General features: G+C 68.7%; 1 protein-coding gene across 3 annotated transcripts; it reads left to right on the forward strand.

The window, feature by feature from the left end:
* Positions 1–4,796: 4,796 nt before the first annotated feature.
* On the forward strand, positions 4,797–22,596 carry MICALL2 (MICAL like 2). 3 transcript variants are annotated; one of them, XM_059699453.1, is made up of 17 exons: positions 4,797–5,128; positions 11,237–11,285; positions 11,915–12,056; positions 12,698–12,891; positions 13,654–13,769; positions 13,940–14,719; positions 15,915–16,183; positions 16,497–16,590; positions 18,329–18,489; positions 18,907–19,062; positions 19,587–19,651; positions 19,729–19,852; positions 20,277–20,367; positions 20,453–20,526; positions 21,188–21,302; positions 22,250–22,296; positions 22,431–22,596. In XM_059699453.1, exons 1-17 carry the CDS (start codon positions 4,986–4,988, stop codon positions 22,505–22,507), a joined length of 2,697 nt encoding a protein of 898 aa, XP_059555436.1. In that variant the 5' UTR covers positions 4,797–4,985; the 3' UTR covers positions 22,508–22,596. The 3 variants fall into 3 exon arrangements, with proteins under 3 accessions (XP_059555436.1, XP_059555437.1, XP_059555438.1); XM_059699454.1 differs by having other exon boundaries at positions 18,910–19,062; XM_059699455.1 differs by lacking the exon at positions 4,797–5,128 and adding an exon at positions 6,857–6,875.
* The last annotated feature ends 2,118 nt before the right edge of the window (positions 22,597–24,714 follow it).

The raw sequence follows: 24,714 nt of genomic DNA on the forward strand, positions 1-24,714 counted from the left end.
GGAGGCGGGCTGGCGGCCGGGTCTCCCTGCTCTGGGCCGAGCTGAGCTGTGAGTTCTGGGTGCTGCAGCCAGAGGCGGCCTCACCACCGGCCGCGTGCACCCAGCAGGCAGAGCCAGAGCCAACTCGCCCCAGAACCCCGTCTGGACCCCGGTCCCGCAGCCCTGCCCGCTGGGCCTCCAGGGCCTGAGGTTGGACCCACAGTCCATGCCCTGGGGACTCAGCAAGTGCTGTTGAGAGAAGGCGGATGTCCAGTGGGTCTTGAAGGTGAGGAGGGATTTTCTGGGTGAGGGCCTCATCAGCTCACAGCGGGGCACAGCTTTCGTCAGCCGCCACGTGTGGGTCCTCCCCGGTGCCTCCTGGTACAGCCTGGCCTGGCAGGGACGCGCCGCGTGGGAGCCTGGTGAAGGTGCTGTCGCTGACGTCGTGGGCAGGGGCTGTGTCTGGCCAAGGACATGGCCATCGGCGGCAGGGCTGGTCCCGCCCCCAGGCCCCCCACCCACCCTGCCCCCCTCAGGACCAGGAACGGGAGACGGGCCCCGTATGAGGGGCTGCAGCAACAGCGTGAGGATGAATAATGCATTTATAACACAGCGTCGTGGTAGCCAAAAATGATCTATAAACGGGTGGTAAATGTTTTATAATGTTTTTGTAACCCGTTATAAATGATGAATGGTAGACTATAGATGCCGGATCAAATATTTATGACACGTTGTGTGCGACGTTGGCTGCCTCCGCTCAGGAAAGCCATTAATAATAAAGTGGATGGAGATGTAAAAGTTGCCGACGTGCCCACCAAAGCCATTTATAATGAAATGTAAGTCGGCGTTGGCTGCAGCTCTCGAGCCCCCGCGAAGCCCAGAGGAGCGGGTTGTGAATCATGTGAGAACGCCCTATGGACGTGCCCTTAATGCACCGAGGCGGACGCTGGCGTGCGTTGCTCATGGTGCCTAATTAATTAACGGGAGACCCCTAAAATGGGCGTCAAGCTTACGGCTCCCTCCCGCCTGGGGCTGTGGGCGTGGCGCGGGGCTCTGGGCAGGGCCTTGGGAATTGAGAGGGGGCACGTCCCTTGGTCGTTCTGTATCTGCCTCCCACTGCACAATCCATTGCTAGAGGGCCACAGGGCGGCCCTGGTGCCATCTGCCCTGCACCCCCAGGAGGAGGGGTCTTCTGACTGAGCGGGGAGCGAGAGGCCCCTGTCCTCGAGCGGCACTGTGTCCCCTTGGAGTGCTGTCCCAGGTGCAGCTCAGTGCTGGCTGGTGCACATGTATCAGTCAGGGAAGGATGCAAGCTAGCTGCTGTAACAAACAGGCCCAGGTTCCAGCAGCTGAACTCAGCCCACACTTGTTTCTCACCCAGAGGCCAACACAGCTGTTCCTGGGCCGTGTTGGCCTCCACCTGACCCTGCAGTGTCCAGGCGTCTGCATCTGTGGCCCCATCATCTCTAAGTCCTTAGTATCCAGCCAGCGTGGACCCCGGAAGTGGAGACCCTGCTCCCTCCACTGGCAGGGACTCAGCCACACGGCCCCACCTACCTGCAAGGGAGGCTGGGAAGTTGGGTCCAGGCAGAGAAAAGAGCTGGTGCAAAGGTCCTGAGGCAGGGGCCTGAGGGCGTCCACTGCGCAGAGAGGAGGCAGGCCCATGGTGAGGGTGAGGACTGGTGCTCTGTGTGAGGGGGCCTGGGAGGGCTTTGAGCAGGCGCACTGCTCTCATTCCCGACATGAAGGGTTTTGTGGTCTCGGCAGCACACAGGAGGCCCCTGTACTAAGCCAGGCTGACACCAGGATGGGGGGGGGGTGGGAGGTGCCATGGGGGAGGCGCAGGGGGCAGCTTCCTGGGACCAGCAGGGAGAGGAGCAGAGGCAGGAGCCCTGCAGGGACCTGTGAGTGGCTGTGGGTGGGAGTGGGGTCTCCGAGGCCCCGGGAGCCGCTGAGTGCAGGGATGATGGGCCAGACCAAGGCCAGGAGGACAGGGCGGGCGTGGGAGGGTGAGGCCAGGGAGCAGCAGGGGCCAGAGAGGCTGGACGGCCTGATAAGGTCCCGGACTTTATTCAGAGGCTGTGGAGGCAGCAGGGTGGGGCTTGTCCCTCAGCTGCTGGGAGCGTGTCCCTCAGCTGACGGGCGGCCCGAGGGTGGGAGGGAGCTAGGGAGGCAGGGGAATAAGAAGCCAGGAAAACCCCTTGGCAAGTGGTGTGGGGAGACTGAGGTGGTTAAGCGCAGTGTGCGGCCGGCTAGTCATTCCTTCCTGCTCTAGGACTGACACGGAGCAAATGGCTCCCACTCCTCCCACCGGAGGGTGAGCCGCTGAAACCAGCCACTCGGGGAGGCCGCCCCGAGGGCGGGTGACGCTAGGGGAATAGAGCTTGTGGTAGTCCATTGAGATCCTCCCAAGACTCCCCTAGACTCCCAGCCTTTAAACCCCCGAGGGCCAAGGCCCCGGGGAGGGCTTGGAGGCGTGGAAGAGGGTGTAGGGTGCACGCTGTCCCGGGAGCACATGGGCCTTCCCATCCCCCTCTCCTTCCCCCGCAGGCCTACACCTCCTAAACACTCAGGGTCCCCAGGAGGCTTGCGACTAGGGGAGTATGGGCCGCGGCAGCTCCCCCAGGTTTACCCCGAGCCCGTCTCATGGCAGTTCCCAGCTTTAATAAACACACTTTTTTTCCCATTGATTTCAGAGAGGGAGGGAGAGAGAGAGAGAGAAACATCAATGATGAGAGAGAATCATTGATTGGCGGCCTCCTGCACGCCCCCTACTTGGGGGTGGGGGGTAACGAGCCCATAACCGGGGCATGTGCCCCTGGCTGGAATCGAACCCGGGATCCTTTAGTGTGCAGCCCGACGCGCTATCCACTGAGCAAACCGGCTGGCAATAAACACTCTTAAAGTCACCGGGACTCACCCTCGCTGGTTTGCTCAGTGGATAGCGCACCAGCCTGCAGATTGAAGGGTCCTGGGTTCAATTCTGGCCAAGGACACATGCTCGGATCGCGGGCTTGATCCCCAGTGAGGGGCCTGCAGGAGGCAGCCAATGAATGACTCACATCATTGATGTTTCTCTCTTCCTCTCTAAAATAAAAAACTATATAAGAAATTTTAAAATCGCCCGGACTCGTCTTGTGAAACTGCCCGCGTGACGTCTAGAGCCCACACGCCACCCGCGGGCAGCCCGCTCATGGCCGGGTCCCCTTTGGGGGACGGGAGCTGGCACAGCGGTCAGGATGAGGCGAGGGTGGCTGCATGGGAGGCAGGAGGAGGTGGGCCGGGGCCCTGGCTTGGGGGCCTGCAGAGGAGCAGGGCCCACAGAAGGAAGTGCTGTGTGAGGTGCCAGTGGGGACACCCCACAAAGGCACCTGTCACTGCCCCAGAGCGGCCCGCGTGGGGACATCTCACTGGCTTTTCCAGTTCTGACTGCTGCCCTGCGGTCAAGGAACCCAGTTGTTCCCTGTTCTGGGCCGGGCCACCTGTCTGGCTGAACCGGACGCTTCGCCCTTTGTCCTCATGCTGGGAACCCCCAGCAGGTGTGGGCAGCAGCCACGCCAGCGAGCATCCCAGGCCACATGCCCCTGAGACGGGGAGCTCACCGCCTGTGCCAGGGCCTCACGCACCCTGTGGGGCGGCCGGTGTCCACACCTCAGGGCGAGCTGCAGGGAAGCTGGGATGCCGAGCCGGGTCTGGGGGGAGGACCCAGTTTCTGGCCCTTCGAGTGGGCACGGGCCACGCTGCCTCCCTGCCAGGGCCACGCTGGGCCAGCACCCTGCTTCCTTCCTCCCTGCAGCCTGGTCTGGACAAGCCTGGGGCTGGGCCCCCGGGGGGGCCGCACGTTGTGGTGTCAGTGTCTCCGCCGTCTGTCCACGTGGCCACAGGCAGGCTTCCTGGGGAGAACGTGGAGGGAGCCGCCCGATGGCGGGGGGCCCTGGAGAGGTGCTTCTCCTTGGCCACTTGTCACAGACACGCAACGTGGGAAACGGAAACGTCGCCACGACCCCAGGAGGGCTGTGCCCCAGGAGCAGCCGAGTGGACCAGCCCCGGACCGACGGGCGGCCGGTGGCCCACACCCGGCCCAGCCTCAGGCGCCTCCTTGTGAATCAGGAGTGAGCCCCGCCTTGCCCGGCACCACCCAGGCCTAAGACCCGGAAGAATGCTGCCTTTCTTCGTTAATCCGCACCTGAGGACATGTTTGTAGAGAGGAAGGGAGAGCGAGAGAAACAGCCATCAGTTGCCCCCCATACATGCCCCGACCAGGAATCGAACCCGCGACCTTTTGGTGCATGAGGCGATGCTCCAACTAACTGAGCCACCTGGCTAGGGCAGAACCCCATGGGAAAGTCCTTTCCCCCCGAAACTGCGGTGCTGGCTGTAAGGGGGCTGGGGGGGCGAGGGGGACCGAGAGGGCACGTGTTCCCGGGAGGCCACAGGCAGGCCAGCGGGGGTCCCTTTCCCGGGCATGGGGTCCCGGCAGCCTCATGTCCTGTCTGCGGTGGCCATGAGGCTGGTGGTGAGGGGGCATCGAAAAGAGGGACAATCCCGAAGCCTCCGGGGAGCAGCGGGGCCGGCACCCCAGGGCGGGCGGGCGCCCCCTTTGCCCTGGCTCGCGGCTGCAAGGGGCGGCCGGGCCCTGGTGGGGGGCGGGGCCTTGACCCTGAGGGGGCGGGGCCTGGCGGGAACCCCCGCCTGGAAGGGGCGGGGCCGAGGTCTGGAAGGGGCGGGCCTGATCGAGGCCGGAGCCAATGCGGGGCTTGGTGGGTGGGACGGGGCCCGGCGGGGGCGGGGCCCGGCGGGGGCGGGCGGGCGGGCGGGCGGGGACCCGGGCTGCTCTCTGCCGGCCGCTGTCCCGCCGGCTGCACGGCCCCTTCCCGTCCTCCCGACGGGATCCTGCCCCGCGTCCTCCCGCTTCGGGGATCCGGCTCCGCGTCCGCCCGACTCGGGGTCGGGCTCCTCGTCCTCCGGAGGCGCCGTCCGGCCCCCGCGCCCGGGCCGCTGCCCGCATGGCGGCCATCCAGGCGCTGCAGCAGTGGTGCCGCCAGCAGTGCGAGGGCTACCGCGACGTGAGCATCACCAACATGACCACGTCGTTCCGCGACGGCCTGGCCTTCTGCGCCCTCCTGCACCGCCACCGGCCCGACCTCCTGTGAGTGCCCGGCCGGCTTCCCGCCCCCAGCGCCGCCGGCCCGCGGCGGAGTCAGGCCGCGACTGGGGCCCGCGCTCCGCTCGCTCCTCCGGGGCCGCCGCCTCCCGCCCCCGCCCGGCGCCTGCCCACCAGCGGGGGGGGGGGGGTCCTGGGGGGCTTCGCGGGCGGCATCCGCCCCCCACCCCCTAGCCTGTCCGGGCTCCTTTCCGAGCAGCGCAGGGGCACCGAGGGGGCGGGGCCGACGCAGAGCAGGAAGCCCGAGCCCCCCACGCCGTCAGGCCGCTGCACCCCCGGGTGACAAGGGGGCGGTGGAGGCAGCCCCCCTCCTGGGAGCCAGGGGAGGGGGCAGGGGAGGGGCCGGGGTCAGAGTGAGGCAGGGAGGCGGCCATGCCTGGTGCCAGCCTTGCCCGCCCCCCCCAACCCCCCCCCCCCGTCCCGTTATTCACCCAGCAGGGCCCTCCCCCGGGGCCGCCCGGCTGGGGAGACAGCTCTGAGCTCAGCCCTTCGCAAAGCTGGAGGGAGGGCGCTGGGCCGGCGCCGTCTGAGGGCGTCTGAGGGCCTTTGACCGTTTCCTGCGAAGCCCAGGCCGGAGCCAGGGGGTGGGGCGCGTGTGCAGGGAGGGGGGGGCAGCCCTCGCTCGGGACGCCTGAGCTGCAGACGGGAAACTGAGGCTGAGGGGAGACACCTGTTCAGGTCCCAGAGCGTCGGGCAGTCAGGGCTGCACTGGCCCCCCCCCCCCCCCCGCGCCCAGATGCCCTCTGTCCTCCGAGGGTCTGTCCCGAGCGCCGGCCACTGGGGCCGCCCGCGGTCCCGGTCTGAGAGAGTGTCCGCCCGAAGGCTCTGCCCTCCGAGGTTCGTCCGTGGGGCCTCCTGGGAGCGCCCGTGTGGCAGCAGCCTCTGCTCCCTGCGCAGCGGGTGCCCGTCTCCTGGGAGGCAGACGCTGTGGGGGCAGAGTGTGCTTCCACGTTGAACCCCGGGAGCTGAGCCCTGCCGGGCTGGGAGGGGACTGCGAGAGGGACCCCGAGGGGAGCAGAGGTGGGCAGGCAGCGCCCGCATGAGGCCAGCTGGGGTCCCAGCTCACACAGACCCCACGAGGCGGCAGGAGGACCTGCGACCAGAGGGAGAGCTGGTGCCGTTGTCGGGGGGGGGGGGGGGGGGGGGCGCTCAGCCGCCACACGGATGTAACCGGAGACTTGGGGTCTTTCTGGGCCCCGGGAGCTTCCCAGCTGTGCTGGGGTGGAAGGCCGTGCGTGTGCGTGTGTGTGTGTGCGTGTGTGTGTGTGTGTGTGTGCGCGCCTGTCCGCCTGTCCCAACATGCCCTGCTGCCTGCGGTGAGCAGGGCTCGCACACCTGGGCGTGTACAAGCGCTGGCCCGGCCCGAGTCCCGCAGCCCTCACCTGGCCGTGGAGTGTGCTCAGCACTGCGTCTGCTCAGGCGGCCGTGCCCCTGCCTCCGGGAAAGACATGTTAGTCACCGACAGTGAGGGAAATGAATGGAAGCTCCAGGCCGCTTACTTCCGAGAGAGCGGTGAGGCCGCGGGAGGGGCGCCCGCCCGGCCCGTGCACGTGACCTGCTTGCTGACTTGGCTGCGGTCCATCTGCCCACTGGACTTTCGGCTCCAGAGGGTGGGGCGTCTGCTTGTTCTGTTCACCGCCGCGTCCCCAGCGCATGACAGGTGCTCAGTGGATATCAGCGCACAGCTGGAGGTCTAGAGATAAGGGCTTGCCCTTGGGGCTCCGTAGATATGGTAGGAGTTCGGTAGTTGTCTGAAAGCAGGGGCCGTGTGACCACGGAGGCGGATATTGGAGCGATGTGGCCACAAGCTAAGGGCCGTGTGGAGCCACCAGGAGCTGGAGGAACAGGGAACAGCATCTGCCAGCCTCTGGCGGTCACACCCGGGCGATGTCCGGCCCCCAGAGCTGTGGGGATAAGTGTGTTGTCCAAGCTGCCCGGTGTGTGGTCATTTGTTACGGCAGAACCAGGAAGTAGTGCAGGCTTCCACCTGGTGGGTGTGGCTGCGTAGATACTGGCTGAGGGAGCGGCTGAGGGGGCTGGGGTGTGTGCACCTGAGTGTGGGCACCCGCGTGTCCCGTGCCCGAGCCCTTCGCTGTGCCCGTGTCTGTGCCTTCAGCTCCCACCTCCACTCTGACCCCTCCGTGCCTCTGGGCAAGGTGGTGGCTGGGAGGGGCATCTCCCCAGGAAGCAGAGAGCTGCCCGCTGGCCCCAGAGGTGCAGGGAGCAGAGGGGCTGGGAGGACCCGCAGGGAGAGACCACCCCCTTCGTCCGGTGAGACCCTCTGCAGCCGGAGGGGACATCCTGTCCCCGAGTCCCTTTGTTTCGTCTCAGTCCTTCCTGCTCCACGGGAGCCGCTTCCTCTGGGCCTGGCGGAGGGAGAGCGGCCGTGAGGAGCCGCAGGCGCGGGGCCAGCCAGGTGGGGACGGCGCCGGACGCTCCCGCAGGGTCTGCCTGCCGCCCGGGCCCCGGGGTTCCTGTGCGGCCGCTCCAGGAGGCCTTCGGCCTGGGTTGGTGGCTCCTCGGGGGCCTGGAGGCGTGGGTGAATCTGCTGTTGGGGGACAGGCTCGTGCCCACCCCGCAGCCGTAGGTGGGCCGGGGCCTGCAGGTCTGTCTCCCCGTGAGGCCAGGTGAGCACCAGCTGAGCCGGTGCCGCCCCGCGCGGGCAGCCGAGGGCATAAACCTGAGGCCTGCGCTGGGGCCAGGCCAGGAGGGACTAAGGTCCCCTGGAGGGGGGCCGGTGTGAGTCAGGTGCCCGGTGCCCGGCAGGAGCCCCCAGCAGCAGGCAGCCCCAGGGCCGGCTGAGGAGGGGCCGTCGTAGCAGCTCTGGACGCCCGCCCGAGTGGTGTCAGGGCGCAGCTGCAGGTCGCGGGCCTCCCCGTCCCCGGCCGTGGTGGTGACCTGTCCATCCCTGCCCGGAGGGGTCAGGGCCCAGGGCCGGGCAGGGCGGCTCCTGGACCACGATTCTAGACACGCCTGCTGGGGGGTCAGGAGACTCCCAGGGGCCCCCCAGCAGCTGAGGCAGCACTGTCCCTCCCGCATGAGGTCAGCAGGAAGTGCCTGAGGACAGAGGCCTTCTGTCCCAGTCTGAGGGCCTGCTGCCCAGCCTTCCGGCCAGAATCTTTGGGATGGACATGGGGGGGCTGCAGGACCCCCTCCTTGGGGACGGCCCAGGGCCCAACGCCCCCCGAGACCCCCACCCCAGGCACCGGAGCAGCCCCAGTGCTGACCCCTCTGGCTGGGGTAGGGAGCAGGGTGGTGTCGGCCTGGGGAGGCTTGAGCTGGGCGTACAAGAAGGGGGGGGGGCCTTGGACCTGCCCGGGGCCTCAGGCACCTCGTCCCTCCCGGCCGCCCTCTCCCCATGTCCGTCCCAGGTGTCGGCCTTGGGGTCACTTTCCCTCGAGCCCTGTCTCCCCCTCTCTCTGCTGTGTCTCTCCCTCCAGCTTTCCGTCTGTCCCTCTGTCCCCCTCCCCCTGCTCCCTTCAGGCAGGATTAACTCCAGATGCGCTGAGGGGCCTGGAGAAAGCTCGGGAATGGCTTTCCCTTCTGGCTGCCCCTCGGCCCCAGCGCCCCCCCCCACCCACCCGGGACTGCATTTTGTTCCAGGAAATAAACAGCATGAGGTCAGCTCTCCAGGAATTTGGAGGGACACATGCCCGAGCCCCCAGGCGCTGGGGCCAGGAGGCGGGCTGGCTCAGCAGCCACAGTCCCGGTCAGTTGTGGCCGTGGGGGGCAGGCAGGGGCGCGGCCAAGCGAGCCATCGCCAGAGGCCATGTGCCCAGTGGGGCTGTGGGTGGTTCACTCATCGGTGTTGAAAGAGTAAGTGGCCCAGCCCAGTGGGCTCAGGGGTTGAGGGTCGACCTCTGAACCAGGAGGTCACGGTTCGATCCCCAGTCAGGGCACAGGCCCGGGTGGTGGGCTCGATCCCCAGTGGGGGGCATGCAGGAGGCAGCCGTCCACCATGGCAATTCTCTCTCATCATGGATGTCTCTCTCTCCCTCTCCCTTCCTCTCTGAAACCAATAAAAATATATTTTAAAAAAAGACAGAGCCAGTGAAGGCCAGCAGAACGCTCCCCCCGCGGGCACTGACGGAGCACCAGCTGTACGCCTGGCCCGTCTCCGAGGACCAGAGCCTCGTGGTCCAGCAAGGCCTGAAACGAGGGGCCACCTCCCCCAGGGCCAGCCGGGCCCGACCAGCACCCCCGGGTGCTCCCGCGGCAGCAGTGAGGGGCCGGGCCGGGTCGGGTGTCGGCCGGGGCCTCCTGGGGCCGCCCTGGCCGGAGGCGCGTCTCCCTCTGCGGCTCCGTCCCAGTTCCCTTTCCGTGAGGACACGGTCACTCCGGGCCGGGGCCACCCCAGTGACCTCGGTCGGTGGTTCTCTCTGTAAAGACCCTCCTGTTTGTTAGGAGACAAAACAGAACTTGTTTTCCTGCCTCCTGCCAGGGGGCACCTCGGGGGAGGTCGTGACCCGGGGCAGGTCTGCGGGGGACGCAGGGCGGGGGGGTGGGGGGAGGCTGAGCTTTCCAAGGGGTGGGTGGGGGCAGGGGGCTCCCAGCCCAGACACTGTGGGCGTAGTGGGCGCCCCTGGGGGTGCAGGGGACCCTCACTCTGTGGCCGTGGCCGGGATAGAGCCAGGTGGACGGGGTGCGGGCTGTTCCGCACTCGCCTGGCCCCCCTCCCGCCCCTCCGGCGTCTGTCCACCAGACGCACCTGCCGCCCGCCCCGCGCACAAAGCGCTCTCTGTGCCGGGCGGTCTGGCATCTGGAACGCGTTGCCTGCGGGGTGGTCGGGCGGAAGGGGGGTTCCGGGCGCCGGGCGGGTGATGGACAGCAGGGCCCCTAGGGGAGCGGGGGGCAGCCGCGCTCGCATCCCCTCCCCGCGGCCCGGCCTCAGTTTCCTGGTCTTGGATGTGACGGGTCTCGGCTGCCCCTCGTCTGAGACCTGCCGGCCGCAGCCGGGGCCCCCCCTGCCCAGCAGAAGCTGGTCCCCCCGCGGGTCACTGCGGCCCTGGGAGCAGGGGCTCACCCTGCGGGAGTCAGACCCACGCTCTCCCCGGCTCTCCCTGCTGCGAAGCTTCCAGAACAATCCAGGTCACACGGAAGCTTCAGGGGTGCCGTTCAAGCCCCACAGACAGCCCCCTGGACAGACAGACAGGCAGACAGATGTGTGTGTAACCGCCTCCCGAGCCGCCTGCTGGTCTGGCTGTTGTCTGCTCAGACCACCCTTCTGGGGTGCCAGGGGCCGCGGTGCCCACGTTGGGCGTGTGCGGGGCTCCGGGCAGCCTGGTGACGGACCCTGTGGCTGGGACGTCCTGCCCCTGTGGCAGGTGTGTGTGGGGCGGGGCTCTGTTCCCTGGGGAGGGGGCTGGGCACCAGGTGGGCGCTTAGTACCACGCCCAGCCCGGCCGCGTGGCTCGGTGGTTGAGCATCGACCTAGGAACCAGGAGGCTGTGGTCCGATTCCCGGTCGGGGCACAGGCCCGGGTTGTGGGCGCCATCCCCAGTGGGGGGCGTGCAGGAGGCAGGCGATGGATGACTTTCTCTCATCATTGATGTTTCTGTCTCTCCCTTCCTCTCTGAAATCAATGGAAATATGTGTTTTAAAAACCATGCCCCAACTGGTCGAACCTTAACTCCCCTGGACGCTGGGGCCATGGCCTGGCTTTGTTCTTCTCTGCTGGGTGACCTCAGGCAAGTCACCGAGCCTCTCTGTGCCTCAGCTTCCTCTTCCCTGAGAGGTGGGCATCGATAGCATGTGGGGTGTGAGCACCGACTCAGTGGGTGTTGGGGAGGTGCCTGGGGATCAAGGTGGGGGGTGGCCGAGTTCTGTCCCTCATTGCATGTCGCTGTCCCTGCCCTGGAGCCCCCCGTGTCCACCTGAGGTCCCATCCCGGGACATACCAGGCCTCTGAGCTGTGCCCTCGGTTCAGGGCTGGGCTTGGCTGTGCGGCCAGCTGCCCTCCCGAGGCGGCGGCGACCACATTCCTTCGCCGGCAAGCCGCACACGCGCCTCGGTTTCCCCATTCGGGCAGGCTGACCCCGAGGCCTCCCAGCCCTGCCTCCCGGGTCTGAGCTGCTTTGCCTCGTTGCCTTCTAGAGACTTCGACGCGCTCAGGAAGGAGAACGTCTACGAGAACAACCAGCTGGTGAGTCCCTGTCCTGCCGCACCCGCCGTCCGGGGCGTGTGGAGGGAGGCTGGCCCTGCGCTCCCTGTCCCCTCCTGGGCGGGCGGGTGGCTGGGCCCTCCTGCTCATCCGAGGCAGAGCCGGCCCAGGTGGCTCTGGGGGCCGCGCCCGGTGGGTCCTGGGGGGTTCGTCGGCTGCTCCTCACCCTGGAACCACCGCCCGGCCCAGCCTCTCAGCCGGCTGCCGGGGTCCCGCACACGCTGCTCCCGGCCGTGCTGCGGGCTGTGGTCCCAGCGGGAGCCTCCCGGCCCAGCCAGCCCGTCTCGTTGCTGCAAAGTGGGCTCCGTGTCCCAGACGCTGGGGACCGAGGGCAGAGCCCGCCCCTCGCCCGCCCTCTGGGTACCCTGTGCCCCACTGGGTGGGCATTGACATCCGGAGCCCGCGGGGGCTGGCTCCCGAGCGCCTTCTGTCCTGCGTGGTCGGGACGTGATCCCCATTATGCAGACGGGTAAACTGAGGCCCAGGGAGGACACACAGGCCGAGCTGGAACCTTGGGCCCAGGCTTTTCTGGGCTCCCAGTGGGGTCCTTGTTTCTGGCACCTCGGGGTGAGCTGGTGGCCAGGCCGCTCCCGCTGACCGTCCCTCCCCAGGCCTTCCGCGTGGCCGAGGAGCAGCTGGGCATCCCGGCCCTGCTGGAGGCCGAGGACATGGTGGCTCTGAAGGTGCCGGACCGGCTGAGCATCCTGACCTACGTGTCGCAGTATTACAACTACTTCCACGGCCGCTCGCCTAGTGAGTGCTGCCCCGCTGCCCCTGGCGGGCACCCCCCTGCCCCGTGGGCGTGGGCAGCCCCCTGTGCTGCGGCCTCCTCCCAGGGGTCCAGGGCCCGTCCTCCCCGCACCCGGCTCAGAGCAGGCTGGGCAGGCCTCCCTCCCCCTCGCTGGGTCTCGGCAGCTTGGCAGACCCCTGCGGGCTCCCAGGCCCAGCTCCGATGTCCCCCCATGTGGTCCTGACGTGGTGGCGGGGAGAGGCAGCCTGCCATTCTCTCCCAGCGCTCTGTGCTTCCTGCTCCCCCCACATTCCTCGGCCCGGCCTTAGAAATCCCCGGAACCGCTCTGGGCTTGTCTGGGCTGTGGGCCAGCCCGCCTCCCCGCCTCCCATCCCACTTGGTGGAGAAACAGAAAAGTCCCCTCTCCTGACCCCAGCAGGGTCGCAGGGCGGGAGGCGGGTGAGGCCAGGCCCCAGCTGCTGGCGCTGGCTGTTGCTGGAGCTGCCCCCCCACCCCGCACCCCAGCAGGAGCTGCCTCCCACCCCCTCCCCCATCCCAGGCCCCAGCTGGGCACCCACATCTCCAAGGGCTCAGGCAGGGGTGGCCCAGACACTGGGAGCCGGGCGGGGGCTGGGCCGGCCCCTGACCCTGTGTCTCCTGCTAGTTGGGGGCATGGCTGGCGTGAAGAGGCCGCCGTCCGAGGCTGAGGAGGAGCCGTCCGGGAAGAAGGCCTTGCCCCAGCCGGCCAGGCCCTCGCCCACGCCCACGCCCGCCCGGGGGCTGCCGCTGTCCCCGGTCAGCACAAACGCCACGGTCCAGCGGAAGGACAGGGGTGCGGAGGGCCCCCCGCTGAAGGCTGTAAGCGCCAGCCCTGCCCGCCCTCTGGTTCTGGGGTTCCCACCGGTTCTCCCTGAGGGGGCTGGGCCGGCTCAGTTTGCCCCTGAACCCATGCTGGGGGGCGGGGGGTTCCTTGGGGCCCACTTGGGTTCCGGCCCAGCCTCAGCAACATTTACCAGGAGCCCACGGGCACTGGCTCCCGAGTTCCTTCAGTCCTGTGTGGTCGGGATAGGGTCCCCATTGTGCAGACGGGTAAACTGAGGCCCAGGGAGTTCCCCGCCGGCTGAGTTCCCCGTCGGTTGAACCTTGAACCCAGACATATCTGGGCTCCGAGTGGTTTTCTCGACTCCGGCTGCTCCCTCTCCCGTGGGTCCAGGAGAGAAAGTGGGTGCGTCTTCCCTCCTAGGCCGGCCCACACAGGGAGCTGTGTCCCCACTTCTCAGAGGTGGAGCCTTGAAGGGGCCATACCTTGTGCTCGGGCGCCCCCTGCTGTCCCCCGGCCGTCACACCAGGCACCCGGGGCTGGGCCCGACATTCGGAGTTGGATTGGATTTCTGTGCCTTGGGGTGGGGGCGTTGGGGGTCCTAGCTCCTCAAGAACCCCCAAACCAAGCCTCCAGCCGCACCCCCTTGGCCAGGCTGGAGACCCTGGACTTGGCGTCCAGCTGGCCTGGGCTTGGGCCCTGGCTGCTGCCCTGTGGCCTCAGCTCCGGTCTGTGAAGCGGGACCTTTCTGCGGCTGACGGGCGCCCGAGCTCAGACGCCGCTGTCCCCTCCCACGGCAGGGCCAGGGCTCGGCGGGCGGCGCGGTGAGCAGCTCCTGCGGGGTCTGCGGCCGGCACGTGCACCTCGTGCAGCGGCTCCTGGTGGACGGGAAGCTGTACCATCGCAGCTGCTTCAGGTGGGGCCTGTGTGTGGGGGGGCCCACGGCACCGACGCTGCTGGGGGGGGCACCCCTGAGCAGCGCCTGGTGGAGCTGGCCGGCCCGGAGAGCAGCGGGAGAGGCGTCTGACCGCGGGCTCGGGGCCACGGGGCCACGTGACGCCAGCTGGGCCGTGTCCTCCGCCGCAGGTGCAGGCAGTGCTCCAACACGCTGCGCCCGGGCGCCTACAGGCCCACGGCGGAGCCCGGCGTCTTCGTCTGCTCCAGCCACCGCCCCACAGCCGCCCCCGCGAGCCCCATGTTGCCGGGCCGGGCCCCCAGACAGCCAGGGGCCGTCCCCACGGACTCCCAGCCCCCCAGCGCCCCACAGACGGCCCAGGAGGCGCGTGGACGGAAAGACGCTCGGCCAGAGGCCGGGCCTGCAGCCCGGGAGCCCAGGGTGGGCAACGCCACGGCCAAAGGCTTCGTGCCCGCCGCAGCTGCCCCTCGGGACGCCCCCTCCTCCCACGCCCCCTGGGGGAGCCCGGCCGGGTCCAGGCCCTCAGTGGGCCCTGTGGGTGGCAGAGCCAGAACACAGGTGGCCAACAGCTCCCCGGCAGGGTGGTCATCGGCCGCACAGGACGCGGCGGCAGTCAGCCCCCGTCCTGCTGTGGCCCCTCGTGCCCCGGACCCTCTCCCGGCCACGCAGCGAGGCAGGGCAGCCTCCCCAGTGTCAGCCCCCCGGTCCGAGGTCAGCGCAGGCCCAGCATCTGCGAGTCCAGCGGGAGCCCCGGCCTGGACCCCGTCGGCCTCCAGGACCCAGCAGGCCCGCGAGAGGTTCCTGTTGGCGTCCGGAGCCCCCAGCCCTGGGCCGGCCAGCAGGGCCCCAGCCACAGCTGACGCGCCCTCCGAGGCCGACCGCAGGGAGCAAGCGCTGAGCTGTCTCCGGAAGGCCCTTCCCGGGTTCGGGGACGCTCAGGCGCCAGGCAGGTGCGTGGGGAAGGAGGACTGGGGTGCCCTGTCTGCCCATTGGGGATCCCAGAGGCCAGAGGGGTTGGGATGGTTGCGGTTCTGCACCACCTGGCCGTGTGATGGTGAGGCCTCACCCTCCAGCCTCAGTTTCCTCATCTGGGAAATGGGAGAATGAGACCAGGGAGCCAGAGTGCTTGGCGGGCAGCGGGAGGGGGACACAGCTACCATCTGAGGCTGCCGCCTGCATGCCGTTGGGGGTGCGGGTACAGCGGCACTGCCACGGGGTTCCCATGTGGCTCGGTCCTGCTGAGGACCCCTGTTTAGCACCCAGGTGTCACCTATCTGACCCGGGGTTCTGAGCCGCCCATGCCTTCTGCACACAACCGGAGCGGGTGCCATCCCGGGATGGAGGAGGGTCGTGCCAATGTCCCGGGCTGGGCCAGCCCAGGCTGGTGTGCGGGCAGCGCTGGAGCCCAGGGTGGGAGATCGAGGTGTCGTAGGGCCCCTCCTCGGCTCTTGGGGCGGGTCCTTCCTGCCTCTTCCAGCTTCTGGTGCCCGGGCACCCCTTGGCTCGCGGCTGCCTCCTCCCTCTGTGCCTGTCACCACGTCTGTCTCTCTGTGTCTGTCTGCCTTTCTGTCTCTCATAAGGACGTGTCATTGGACTTAGGGCACCTTAATGCAGGATGACCTCACCCTCACTTGATTTCACTGGCAAAGAGCCTGTCCATGCCGGTGGACAGGAATTGTGGGGGACACCATTCAGCTCACTGCTCACCTAGCGAGTAAGGAGATGCCATGCCTGGCTGCCACACCGCCCACTGCCTCGTGCTGCCCTCTGCCCAGAGCGGCCCATGGCTCCCGGGTGGCCACGGACCAGGAGGGCGAGCTAGGTGGGCCCGGGAGGGCCACGGCTCTGCACAGGTGGGGGAGGGAGGGACAAGGTGCGGCCGCTCCTCGCACACCCCATACCTGATGTGTTTGGGGGGCATTTTAACCTCATCCCACACCAGCCTTAAACAGGAGAGTCAGGTCAGACATATGGCAGTGCTGGGAGTGTGTCCACGGCCTGTCCCGCCTCCCTGGAGGGGCCTGCCCTCCCCCAGGAGGGTGGGCATTGGAACCAACCACCGAGGGAGGCCGAGGGGCTTCTGCTGGCATCATGGGAGGGACTCCTGGATCCACCTGTGCCTGATCCCCGCTCTCGCACCCACAGGCTCTCCCCAGCCACTGCCTCTGCTTCCAACGGCCTTCCCAGAGCTGAAGGGCCACGAGCAGGTCCATCGGCCAAGCTGCCACAGTCGGCGTCTCCCCCGGCCCTCAGCCCCCCTGCAAGGACTGAGCTGGCAGCCCCCCCGAGTGTGGGCACCACCGCACGGGCATCCACGTCGCCCCGGGTGGGCAGGAAGAGTTCAGCGGCATCCTCAGGGGGCAGCCGGGCAGCTGCTGACTCCAGGCTGAAGCCAGAGGCCCCGCTGGCGAAGGGTGAGAGCCCCACAGTGAGGGTACGGGGCAGGGGGTGGTCCCCCGCACAGACAGTGGGCAGTCGCGGGCTCACTGGACATACCTGTTGGGTAGCGGGGAAGGTGAGGCCCAGAGAGGCGGTGTGAGTCCTCCAGGCACACAGCCTGGAGGCCAGGCTGCAGGCCTGTGCCCGCCTCCCAGCAGTGCTCCTTCCCGGGGCCCTGGCTGATGGGGCGCCTGTGGGCGGAACGGCTGCAGGAAGATGGTGGGGCCCAGCCTTTCCCACAGACTCTCCCCAGAACCCCCCAATATGTCCCGTTTCTGCCCCCGCCAGGCCCGAGTGCTGGCTCCCAGAAGGACCAGGTGGACGGGCCGGCAGCATGGAGGAGCCACCTGAAGCCTGTGGTGAAGAAGCACCCGGCTGAGAGGTGAGGGGCGAGTGGGCGGGCTGGGGGGGCTCCTCGCCTGGACCTGCTCCTGTGCCTGTGGGTTTGTGCTCACGGGGCCCGAGCAGGAGCCTGTGTCCCAGGTTTGCCCGGGGCCTGGCACATAGTAGGTGCTCAACAAATGCTCCCGAGTAAAAAACACACATCAGCTGATCAACACACCCACAGCAGGGATGTGGGCACGTCCCAGCATTGCAGCTGGGCAGCCAAAGCCAGCTCTGCCAAGGGATGGGACAGTTCACACCAGCCTGAGCGGTCACAGCAGCCTGTCTCTGAGTGACAGGGGACAGTTCACACCAGCCTGAGTGACAGGGGATGGCTCACACCAGCCTGAGTGACGGGATGGCTCACACCAGCCCGAGTGACGGGACAGTTCACACCAGCCCGAGTGATGGGACAGTTCACAACAGCCCGAGTGACAGTGGATGGTTCACACCAGCCCGAGTGACGGGATGGTTTACACCAGCCTGAGTGACGGGACGGTTTACACCAGCCTGAGTGACGGGACGGTTTACACCAGCCTGAGTGACAGTGGATGGTTCACACCAGCCTGAGTGACGGGACGGTTTACACCAGCCCGAGTGACAGGGGGACGGCTCACACCAGCCTGAGTGACAGGGGGACGGCTCACACCAGCCTGAGTGACAGGGGATGGCTCACACCAGCCTGAGTGATGGGACGGCTCACACCAGCCCGAGTGACAGGGGGACGGCTCACACCAGCCTGAGTGACAGGGGGACGGCTCACACCAGCCTGAGTGACAGGGGATGGCTCACACCAGCCTGAGTGATGGGACGGCTCACACCAGCCCGAGTGACAGGGGGACGGCTCACACCAGCCTGAGTGACAGGGGGACGGCTCACACCAGCCTGAGTGACAGGGGATGGCTCACACCAGCCTGAGTGATGGGACAGCTCACACCAGCCTGAGTGACAGGGGGACGGCTCACACCAGCCTGAGTGACAGGGGACGGCTCACACCAGCCCGAGTGACAGGGGGACGGCTCACACCAGCCTGAGTGACAGGGGATGGCTCACACCAGCCTGAGTGATGGGACAGCTCACACCAGCCTGAGTGACAGGGGGACGGCTCACACCAGCCTGAGTGACAGGGGACGGCTCACACCAGCCCGAGTGACAGGGGACGGCTCACACCAGCCCGAGTGACAGGGGACGGCTCACACCAGCCTGAGTGACAGGGGACGGCTCACACCAGCCCAGGTGACAGGGGGCCGTGTTCCCATTGGAAAACTGGAAAGGCAGGAAGGTGGGTGGCTGGGTGGGTCCATCAGGGGCCCTGGAATCCTCACTCGGTGAACTGGCCTCGGTGGCTGAGGGACAAGAACACTCAGTGGGCCTGACCCTGGAGTGGGCCGGGGCCCCCCCACCTGTGTGTGGCCGTGGGAAGGGGTGGCTCCCACAGACACGCCCCAGGCAGGAGGGTCCAGCAGGCGCTTGAGTCCACCCTGGTCTGGGCAGTGGGCCCAGGGTCAGCTGCCCAGGGCAGCCTGACCCCCGAGCACGTGCCCCACCTGCAGGGGGTGAGGGGGCATAGACACACTGTGCTCTGGGAGGGTCCCAGGAGGCAGGCACGTCGGCCTCAGAACCCCATGCCCCACGCTCCACGCGCAGCCTTCCTCTGGCGGTGTGTGTGCCTCAGGTGTGTCTGTGGGTGCGGGGGCACCGCCCCTTTCTCTGCTGATCTCCTGCCTCCCGCCCAGGGCCCCGAAGCTGATGGAGCCGCGGGTCCTAGGGGAGCCGAGGGCGGGGGCTGCGCCCCAGAAGGTCCCTGGGAGCTCCGAGGCGGGCGTCTGCATCACCCTGACCCCCGTGCAGCCCAACAGGACACCGGGCCCTGCTGGCCCCCAGCCCAGCCTCTCAGGTAGTTCCCAGCAGGAAGCCAGGGTCCCAGTGACCTCCCCCACCCCAGCCAGGGGACAGGGTCTAGGGGTCCACCCTGGGGGCGGCGTCCGGGGCTGGGACTGTGGGCCATGCTGCGGGGAGGGAGAGTGGTCCTGGTGGGCCTTGGTGCATGCACGTGGTGTGTGCATGGGTGAACACGCGTGTGCCTGTACATGTGTACGTGTGTGTGAGTGTTCCCACCCTCAGTCACCCCTGCATCCCCTCTTCCCGCCTGGCCTTGAGCGGCTGCTGGCCCCGGCTGTGCCAAGGATCCTGCCCGCGCTGCTGGACGGGGCTGCCTGGCTGCACCCGGCACTGGGAGCTTGGTGCCCGCAGTGGCCCCGCTCGGGGAGTGACGGGCCTGCTGCCCCCCGTCAGGCCTGTGTCTTGTCCACAGCAGCCACCTCCCCCAGGGAGCCCTCCCCGTCCGGTCGCAGGAAGCTGGCCGTCCCCCCCAGCTTGGACGTTTCTGGCAACTGGCTTCAACCCAAACCCCCACGGCAGGAAGCCCTGGTCCGGACCCAGGAGGACAGACCCCCTCCGGACCAGCCAGGTCAGCCAGCGCGGCCCAGTGTTCCTGCTGGGGCGCGGGCGGGGAGAGTGGGCAGAGGGGAGCGGGTGAGGGGTGCGGGCGAAGGGCGCGGGCAAACAGGGACTTAAAGGGTGACCAGGAGTCCTCAGGCCTAGAAGGAGGGAAGCACACAGGGCCAGCAGGTTGCAGGAGGCCGAGCCATGTGGGTCTCTGTCTCGGGTGGGACAGGGTTGTGGGGGGAGGGGGAGGAGGGCGGAGGGTTGGGGACCGGACAGGCCTGAATCTGAGTCCCAGACCTGGAGCGGCTGGAGGGTTGGCTCCTGGCGGTGCTGAGGGCGCTGCCCTGCAGGCGGGCGGGGCCGGGCACCAGGGGATGCCTGGGGATGGTGCCCAGATCTGTCTGTGGGCTCTGCCCAGGGGCCTGCTGGGTAGACAGGGAAGCTGGTGGGGGGGGTGCAGGAGACGTGGGGGACAGAGCTGGGGGGACGAGTTGTTGGGGGTCAGACCCTGGTCCAGGATGCTCACCCTGCCCCTTCCTTCTCCAGGGAGGCCCGTGGGCCCAGCCGCTGCCCCTGCCTCCCCTGGCGCGCCGGTGACCTCCCCCGTCAGGGTGAGTGGGCCGGGCGGGGGCCGGGGGCAGGAGCTCAGTCCCGGGCCTGGATGGCCCCTCACCCCCTTCCTCCGCAGCTGCACCCCGACTACCTGCCCCCCGAGGAGATCCAGAGGCAGGTGCAGCAAATCGAGAGGCAGCTGGACGCCCTGGAGCTCAGGGGCGTGGACCTGGAGAAGCGCCTGCGGGCGGCCGAGGGGGGTGAGCGGCCCTGCCCGCCAAGGCCCCTGCCTGCCCCTGCCAGCCTGTGGGGACCCCTGCCCACCCTGCCCTGCCCACAGCCAACCTATGGGGCCCCTGGCCTGGGGCTGCCCTCGGGGCCCTGCCCGCCCCATGCCAGCCTGTGGGGCCCCTGCCCACCCCATGCCAGCCTGTGGGGCCCCTGCCCGCCCGTGCCAGCCTGTGGGGCCCCCTGCCTGCCCCATGCCCACCAAGGCCCCTGCCCGCCCCGTGCCAGCCTGTGGGCCCCCTGCCCGCCCCGTGCCAGCCTGTGGGCCCCCTGCCCGCCCCGTGCCAGCCTGTGGGGCCCCCTGCCCGCCCCGTGCCAGCCTGTGGGCCCCCTGCCCGCCCCGTGCCAGCCTGTGGGGCCCCTGCCCGCCCGTGCCAGCCCGGCTCCTCTCCGCAGACGCCTCTGAGGACGCGCTCATGGTGGATTGGTTCCGGCTCATCCACGAGAAGCAGCTGCTGCTGCGGCTGGAGTCCGAGCTGATGTACAAGTGAGAGCCCAGCCCCGAGGGCCTCCCGGGCGGGCGGGCGGGCGGGCGGGCGGGCGGCCGGCCGGCCTCACACTGTCGCCCGCAGGGCCCGGGACCAGAACCTGGAGGAGCAGCAGCTGGACATCCTGGGGGAGCTGCGCCAGCTGATGGCCCGACCCGGTGCGTCCCCGCCCTCCGCACTCGCCCTCTGAGCCAGGGTGTCACCTGCTGCCCAGGGGACACTGGCTTCCAGCTCCTGCTGTGGGGGAGGGTGTGCTGTGGGGGAGGGTGTGCTGTGGGGGAGGGTGTGCTGGGGGGGAGGGTGTGCTGGGGGGGAGGGTGTGCTGCTGGGTGTTATGGGTCAGGTGGCCGAATGGCTTGGTCCCGAGCCGTTTCCACATCTTTCTCCACGTCTCTGCATCTCTCCCCGCGTCTCTCCCCACATCTCTCCCCGCGTCTCTCCGTGTCTCTCTCCACATCTCTCTCCACATCTCTCTCCACGTCTCTCTCCATGTCTCTCTCCACGTCTCTCTCCACATCTCTCTCCATGTCTCTCTCTGCGTCTCTCTCCACGTCTCTCCCCGTGTCTCTCTCTGTGTCTCTCCCCGTGTCTCTCTCCGCGTCTCTCTCCGCGTCTCTCTCCACTGGGCGACCGGTGAGGCTGGGGGGGCCACACGGGGTGGACGTGGTCCTTCCTTCTCCTTCCGTCTGTGTTGCCTGGAGGCACCCTCTGTCCCAGGTGCCTGGAGACCCACCCAGCCTCCAGGGGCGGGGCCTGCACTGGAGGAGGGGACACTGTCCTGGGGGGGGCAGGGCTCGGCTGACGCGGCTGTCCCCACAGAGGCTCTGAAGTCCCCCCAGGACCGGCAGCGGGAGCAGGACCTGCTGACTCAGTACGTGAGCACCGTGAACGACCGCAGTGACATCATCGACTTCCTGGACGAGGACCGGCTCAGGTGAGGGGGGCCCAGGTGAGGGGGGGCCCAGGTGAATTGGGGAGCACAGGCGTCCCCCAGGCAGCCAGGATTGGTCACTCTGAGCTCAGAGCCTTCGAGACCTGAACAGTGAGACCCACTGTGTGCATTTGGAGGGTGAGCCCGAGGGCAGGCCCCCAGGCAGCCTGTCTCCCCGGCCCCTGCTCCCCTGCTCCCCGGCCCCCAGGCAGCCTGTCTCCCCGGCCCCTGCTCCCCGGCCCCCAGGCAGCCTGGCCGCGGGACCTTGCAGCCGCAGGGACTGCTGCTCAGGACGGCGGCCTCGGGGCGCGGGTGGCCACCAAGCGCCTGCAGTGGCCTGAGGGTGGGGGCGGGACTTTACATTTCTTTTCAGTTTGTTTATTTACTCACTAGAGGCCCCTGCCCGAAATTCTTGCACGGGGAGCGGCATAGCGAGCGGTCGGACTCCCGAGAGGACCCTGCGCATCAGCCTTTTACGTGTGGGGTTTTGCTACTCCTCACCGAGATGTTTTCCGTCGACTTTTTCTTTTTGGAGAGAGTGGAAGGGGGAGAGACGGAGAGAGAAACATCAGTCTGAGACACACGGTGGGCTGCCTCCCGCACCCCCCACTGGGGATCGAGCCCGCGCCCCGACCGGGATCGACCCGGGACCTCCGGGCTCATCGGCCGACGCTCGCCACCGAGCTGAGCCGGCCGGGCCGTGTCTGTTCACACACGTCACCGCCCGCGTCTGGGCTCCTGTTCTGGCCGCAAAGGGTCAGAAGGTCGACTCAATCGTGTCACCCGGAGCTTGAGGGGCCGCGGCCCGGGAAGTCCCGCCCCCTCGGGTCCCCATGTCACTGTTGGGGGGTCTGGGCCCAGGAGGACAGGAAGCTGCCCAAGGGGGTGAGGGCCGTGCCCGGGGCTCAGGGCTCCGGTGTGAGGCTGACAGGAGGCCCTTCCGGTTTCAGGGAGCAGGAGGAGGACGAGATGCTGGAGACCATGATCCAGAGGCTGGGTAAGGGGCCTGCGGGGGAGGGGCCTGGGGGAGGGGCCTGCGGGGGAGGGGCCTGGGGGAGGGTCCTGCGGGGGGACGGGGGGGGGGGGATGGGGCGTGGCCAGAGCGGGGCAGTGCCGAGTGTCCCTCCTCAGACCTGCAGAGGAAGAAGTCCAAGTTCCGCTTCTCCAAGATCTGGTCCCCGAAGGGCAGAAGTCGGACCCCCGAGTGACCGCCCGGCCGCCTGGGGGACCCTGGCCTGGGGGGTGGGGACCGCCCTCCGCGGGTCCGAGTGGCCTCAATAAAGGAACTGACCACACGGTCTGGGCTCCGCCTCCGTTCCCCGCGCTCCCGGGGGTCTGGGCGGCCCTGGGCAGGTGTGGCCGCTCAGCTCTGGCCTTGGTCCTGGGTCGGAACCGGGCTGGGCCCTGACAGCCCGCAGGGGCCTCGCGCCTGAGCCTGAGCCTGTGGGGGGCACAGCTGGGCAGTGGGGGACCAAGGGCCGCCCAGCGCTGCCCCTGTGGCCCCGGAGAGGAGAGCGGCTGCCCGTGTGCGGGCCGGGGTGGCTGTCGCCCTGGCCGCCCCCAGCTGTCCGGCCGTCGTGGTGGTTCCCGCCAACACCCCCGCCAGGCGGCGGGCAGGTCCCCGTGGGGCCCAGCGGTCGGAGCCCAGGCTGGCTGCTGGGGTCTCGGCCGGAATCCCAGGGAGTGGGGTCAGGGGGTGGCGGGGGGGGGGGGGTTCAGTCCCTGTGTCGCTGCTGCGAGGCCTCGGCCAGGGCCCTGCCCCTGAGCCTCTGGTGGCCGATGGACCCGCAGGGCCAGGTGGGTGTGCCTGGACCAGCCGGACAGTGAGGGCCTCCTGCTCGCTCTCCTCACAGCCAGACCCACTGGAGGGGGGGATGGGAGGAGGCGGGCGCCCCGAGCGGTCAGAGGCCCGGGCTGTGCGGTCAGAGGCCCGGGCTGTGCGGTCAGAGGCCCGGGCTGTGCGGTCAGCGGGCCTGGGCTGTGCGGTCAGAGGCCCGGGCTGAGCGGTCAGAGGCCCGGGCTGTGCGGTCAGAGGCCCGGGCTGTGCGGTCAGAGGCCTGGGCTGTGCGGTCAGAGGCCCGGGCTGAGCGGTCAGAGGCCTGGGCTGTGCGGTCAGCGGGCCTGGGCTGTGCGGTCAGGGGCCCGGGCTGTGCGGTCAGAGGCCTGGGCTGAGCGGTCAGAGGCCTGGGCTGTGCGGTCAGAGGCCCGGGCTGTGCGTTCAGCGGGCCTGGGCTGTGCGATCAGAGGCCCGGGCTGTGCGGTCAGAGGCCTGGGCTGTGTGGTCAGCAGGCCTGGGTTGAGCGGTCAGAGGCCCGGGCTGTGCGGTCAGCGGGCTGGAGGAGCAGAGCCTGGGGGAGCGTTAGGAGGACCTGGACCGGCCCCTGTCCCTCCCGCAGTGAGGCCTCTTGTCCACCAGATGGAGGCCGAGGGCCGCCCAGCAGGCCGGGCGGTTTGCTGACGAGGACAGGCTCAGAGAGGCCACGGGCGCCCTGAGCGCACAGCACAGACCCACCTCCCGGGCGGGCGGGCGGCTGTGGGGTTCCTGAGACGGGCACAGAGGGCTCCGGCCCGTCAGCCGCGGGCAGTGGGGCTTCCTGCTGTGGGGTCCCCCTCAGAGGGAGCCTCCTGGGTGCTGAGGGCGCACAGTGGGGGCAGCAGAGGCGGCCCCTCATGTTCCAGGCCCCAGGCCCTGAGCCTCTCATGGCTGTCCTTGCTCCCCACCAGGGCCGGGCCTTGGACCCCCCCCCCCCGTCGCTGTAGGACAAGCACCAGCCCTGAGGTCACCGGGGTCACCAGTCCGGTGACATCCATTCAGCCCCAGGGAGGAGCAGGGGGGCCTTGGGGGCCACTGGGGTGCGGGGGGGGCTGGCTTCACCACTGCTCACCCCTAACCTGGAGGAGTCAGCCCAGGTCCCACCCACCCTGGGGGCCCCCAACAACTTGCCAGGAGGCCTGGGGGCCACACCCCAGATGAGGGACTGGCTCAGCAGGTTCCCGGGGCCACGGCTACTGAGAGGCGCAGCCGGACGGGCCACGTGGAGACCTCGCACGGCCAGGCCTCTCCCTCCCCGACGAGGCCAGAGACACCAGTTTCCAGTGGACGTGGGGGTGGGGGCAGAGGGGTCCCTGCTGGCACCCCTCACACTCTGGTCTTGCGGGTCTGGGGCCTGCGGCCTGAGCTGAAAGACATTGGGCAGAGGCCCGTGGCCAAGGCCTGGCTGTGCAGAATCAGGGGAGCCGGGAGGCATCGGCTGCAGCAGGAAGGGGGTCGGGACGGAAGGTGGAGGGGCAGCCACGCGGGGAGCAGCCCTTCAAGGAACTGGTGATGTAAGCAGGGCTCGGTCCCTTTGACAAGAGGGGAAACTGAGTCACAAAGGAGGGCCAGGCTCACAGTCAGGAGGAGGGAGCGCCCCGT

The sequence above is a fragment of the Myotis daubentonii genome, chromosome 5, assembly GCF_963259705.1.
Source record: "Myotis daubentonii chromosome 5, mMyoDau2.1, whole genome shotgun sequence".
Taxonomy (NCBI): Eukaryota; Metazoa; Chordata; class Mammalia; order Chiroptera; family Vespertilionidae; genus Myotis; species Myotis daubentonii.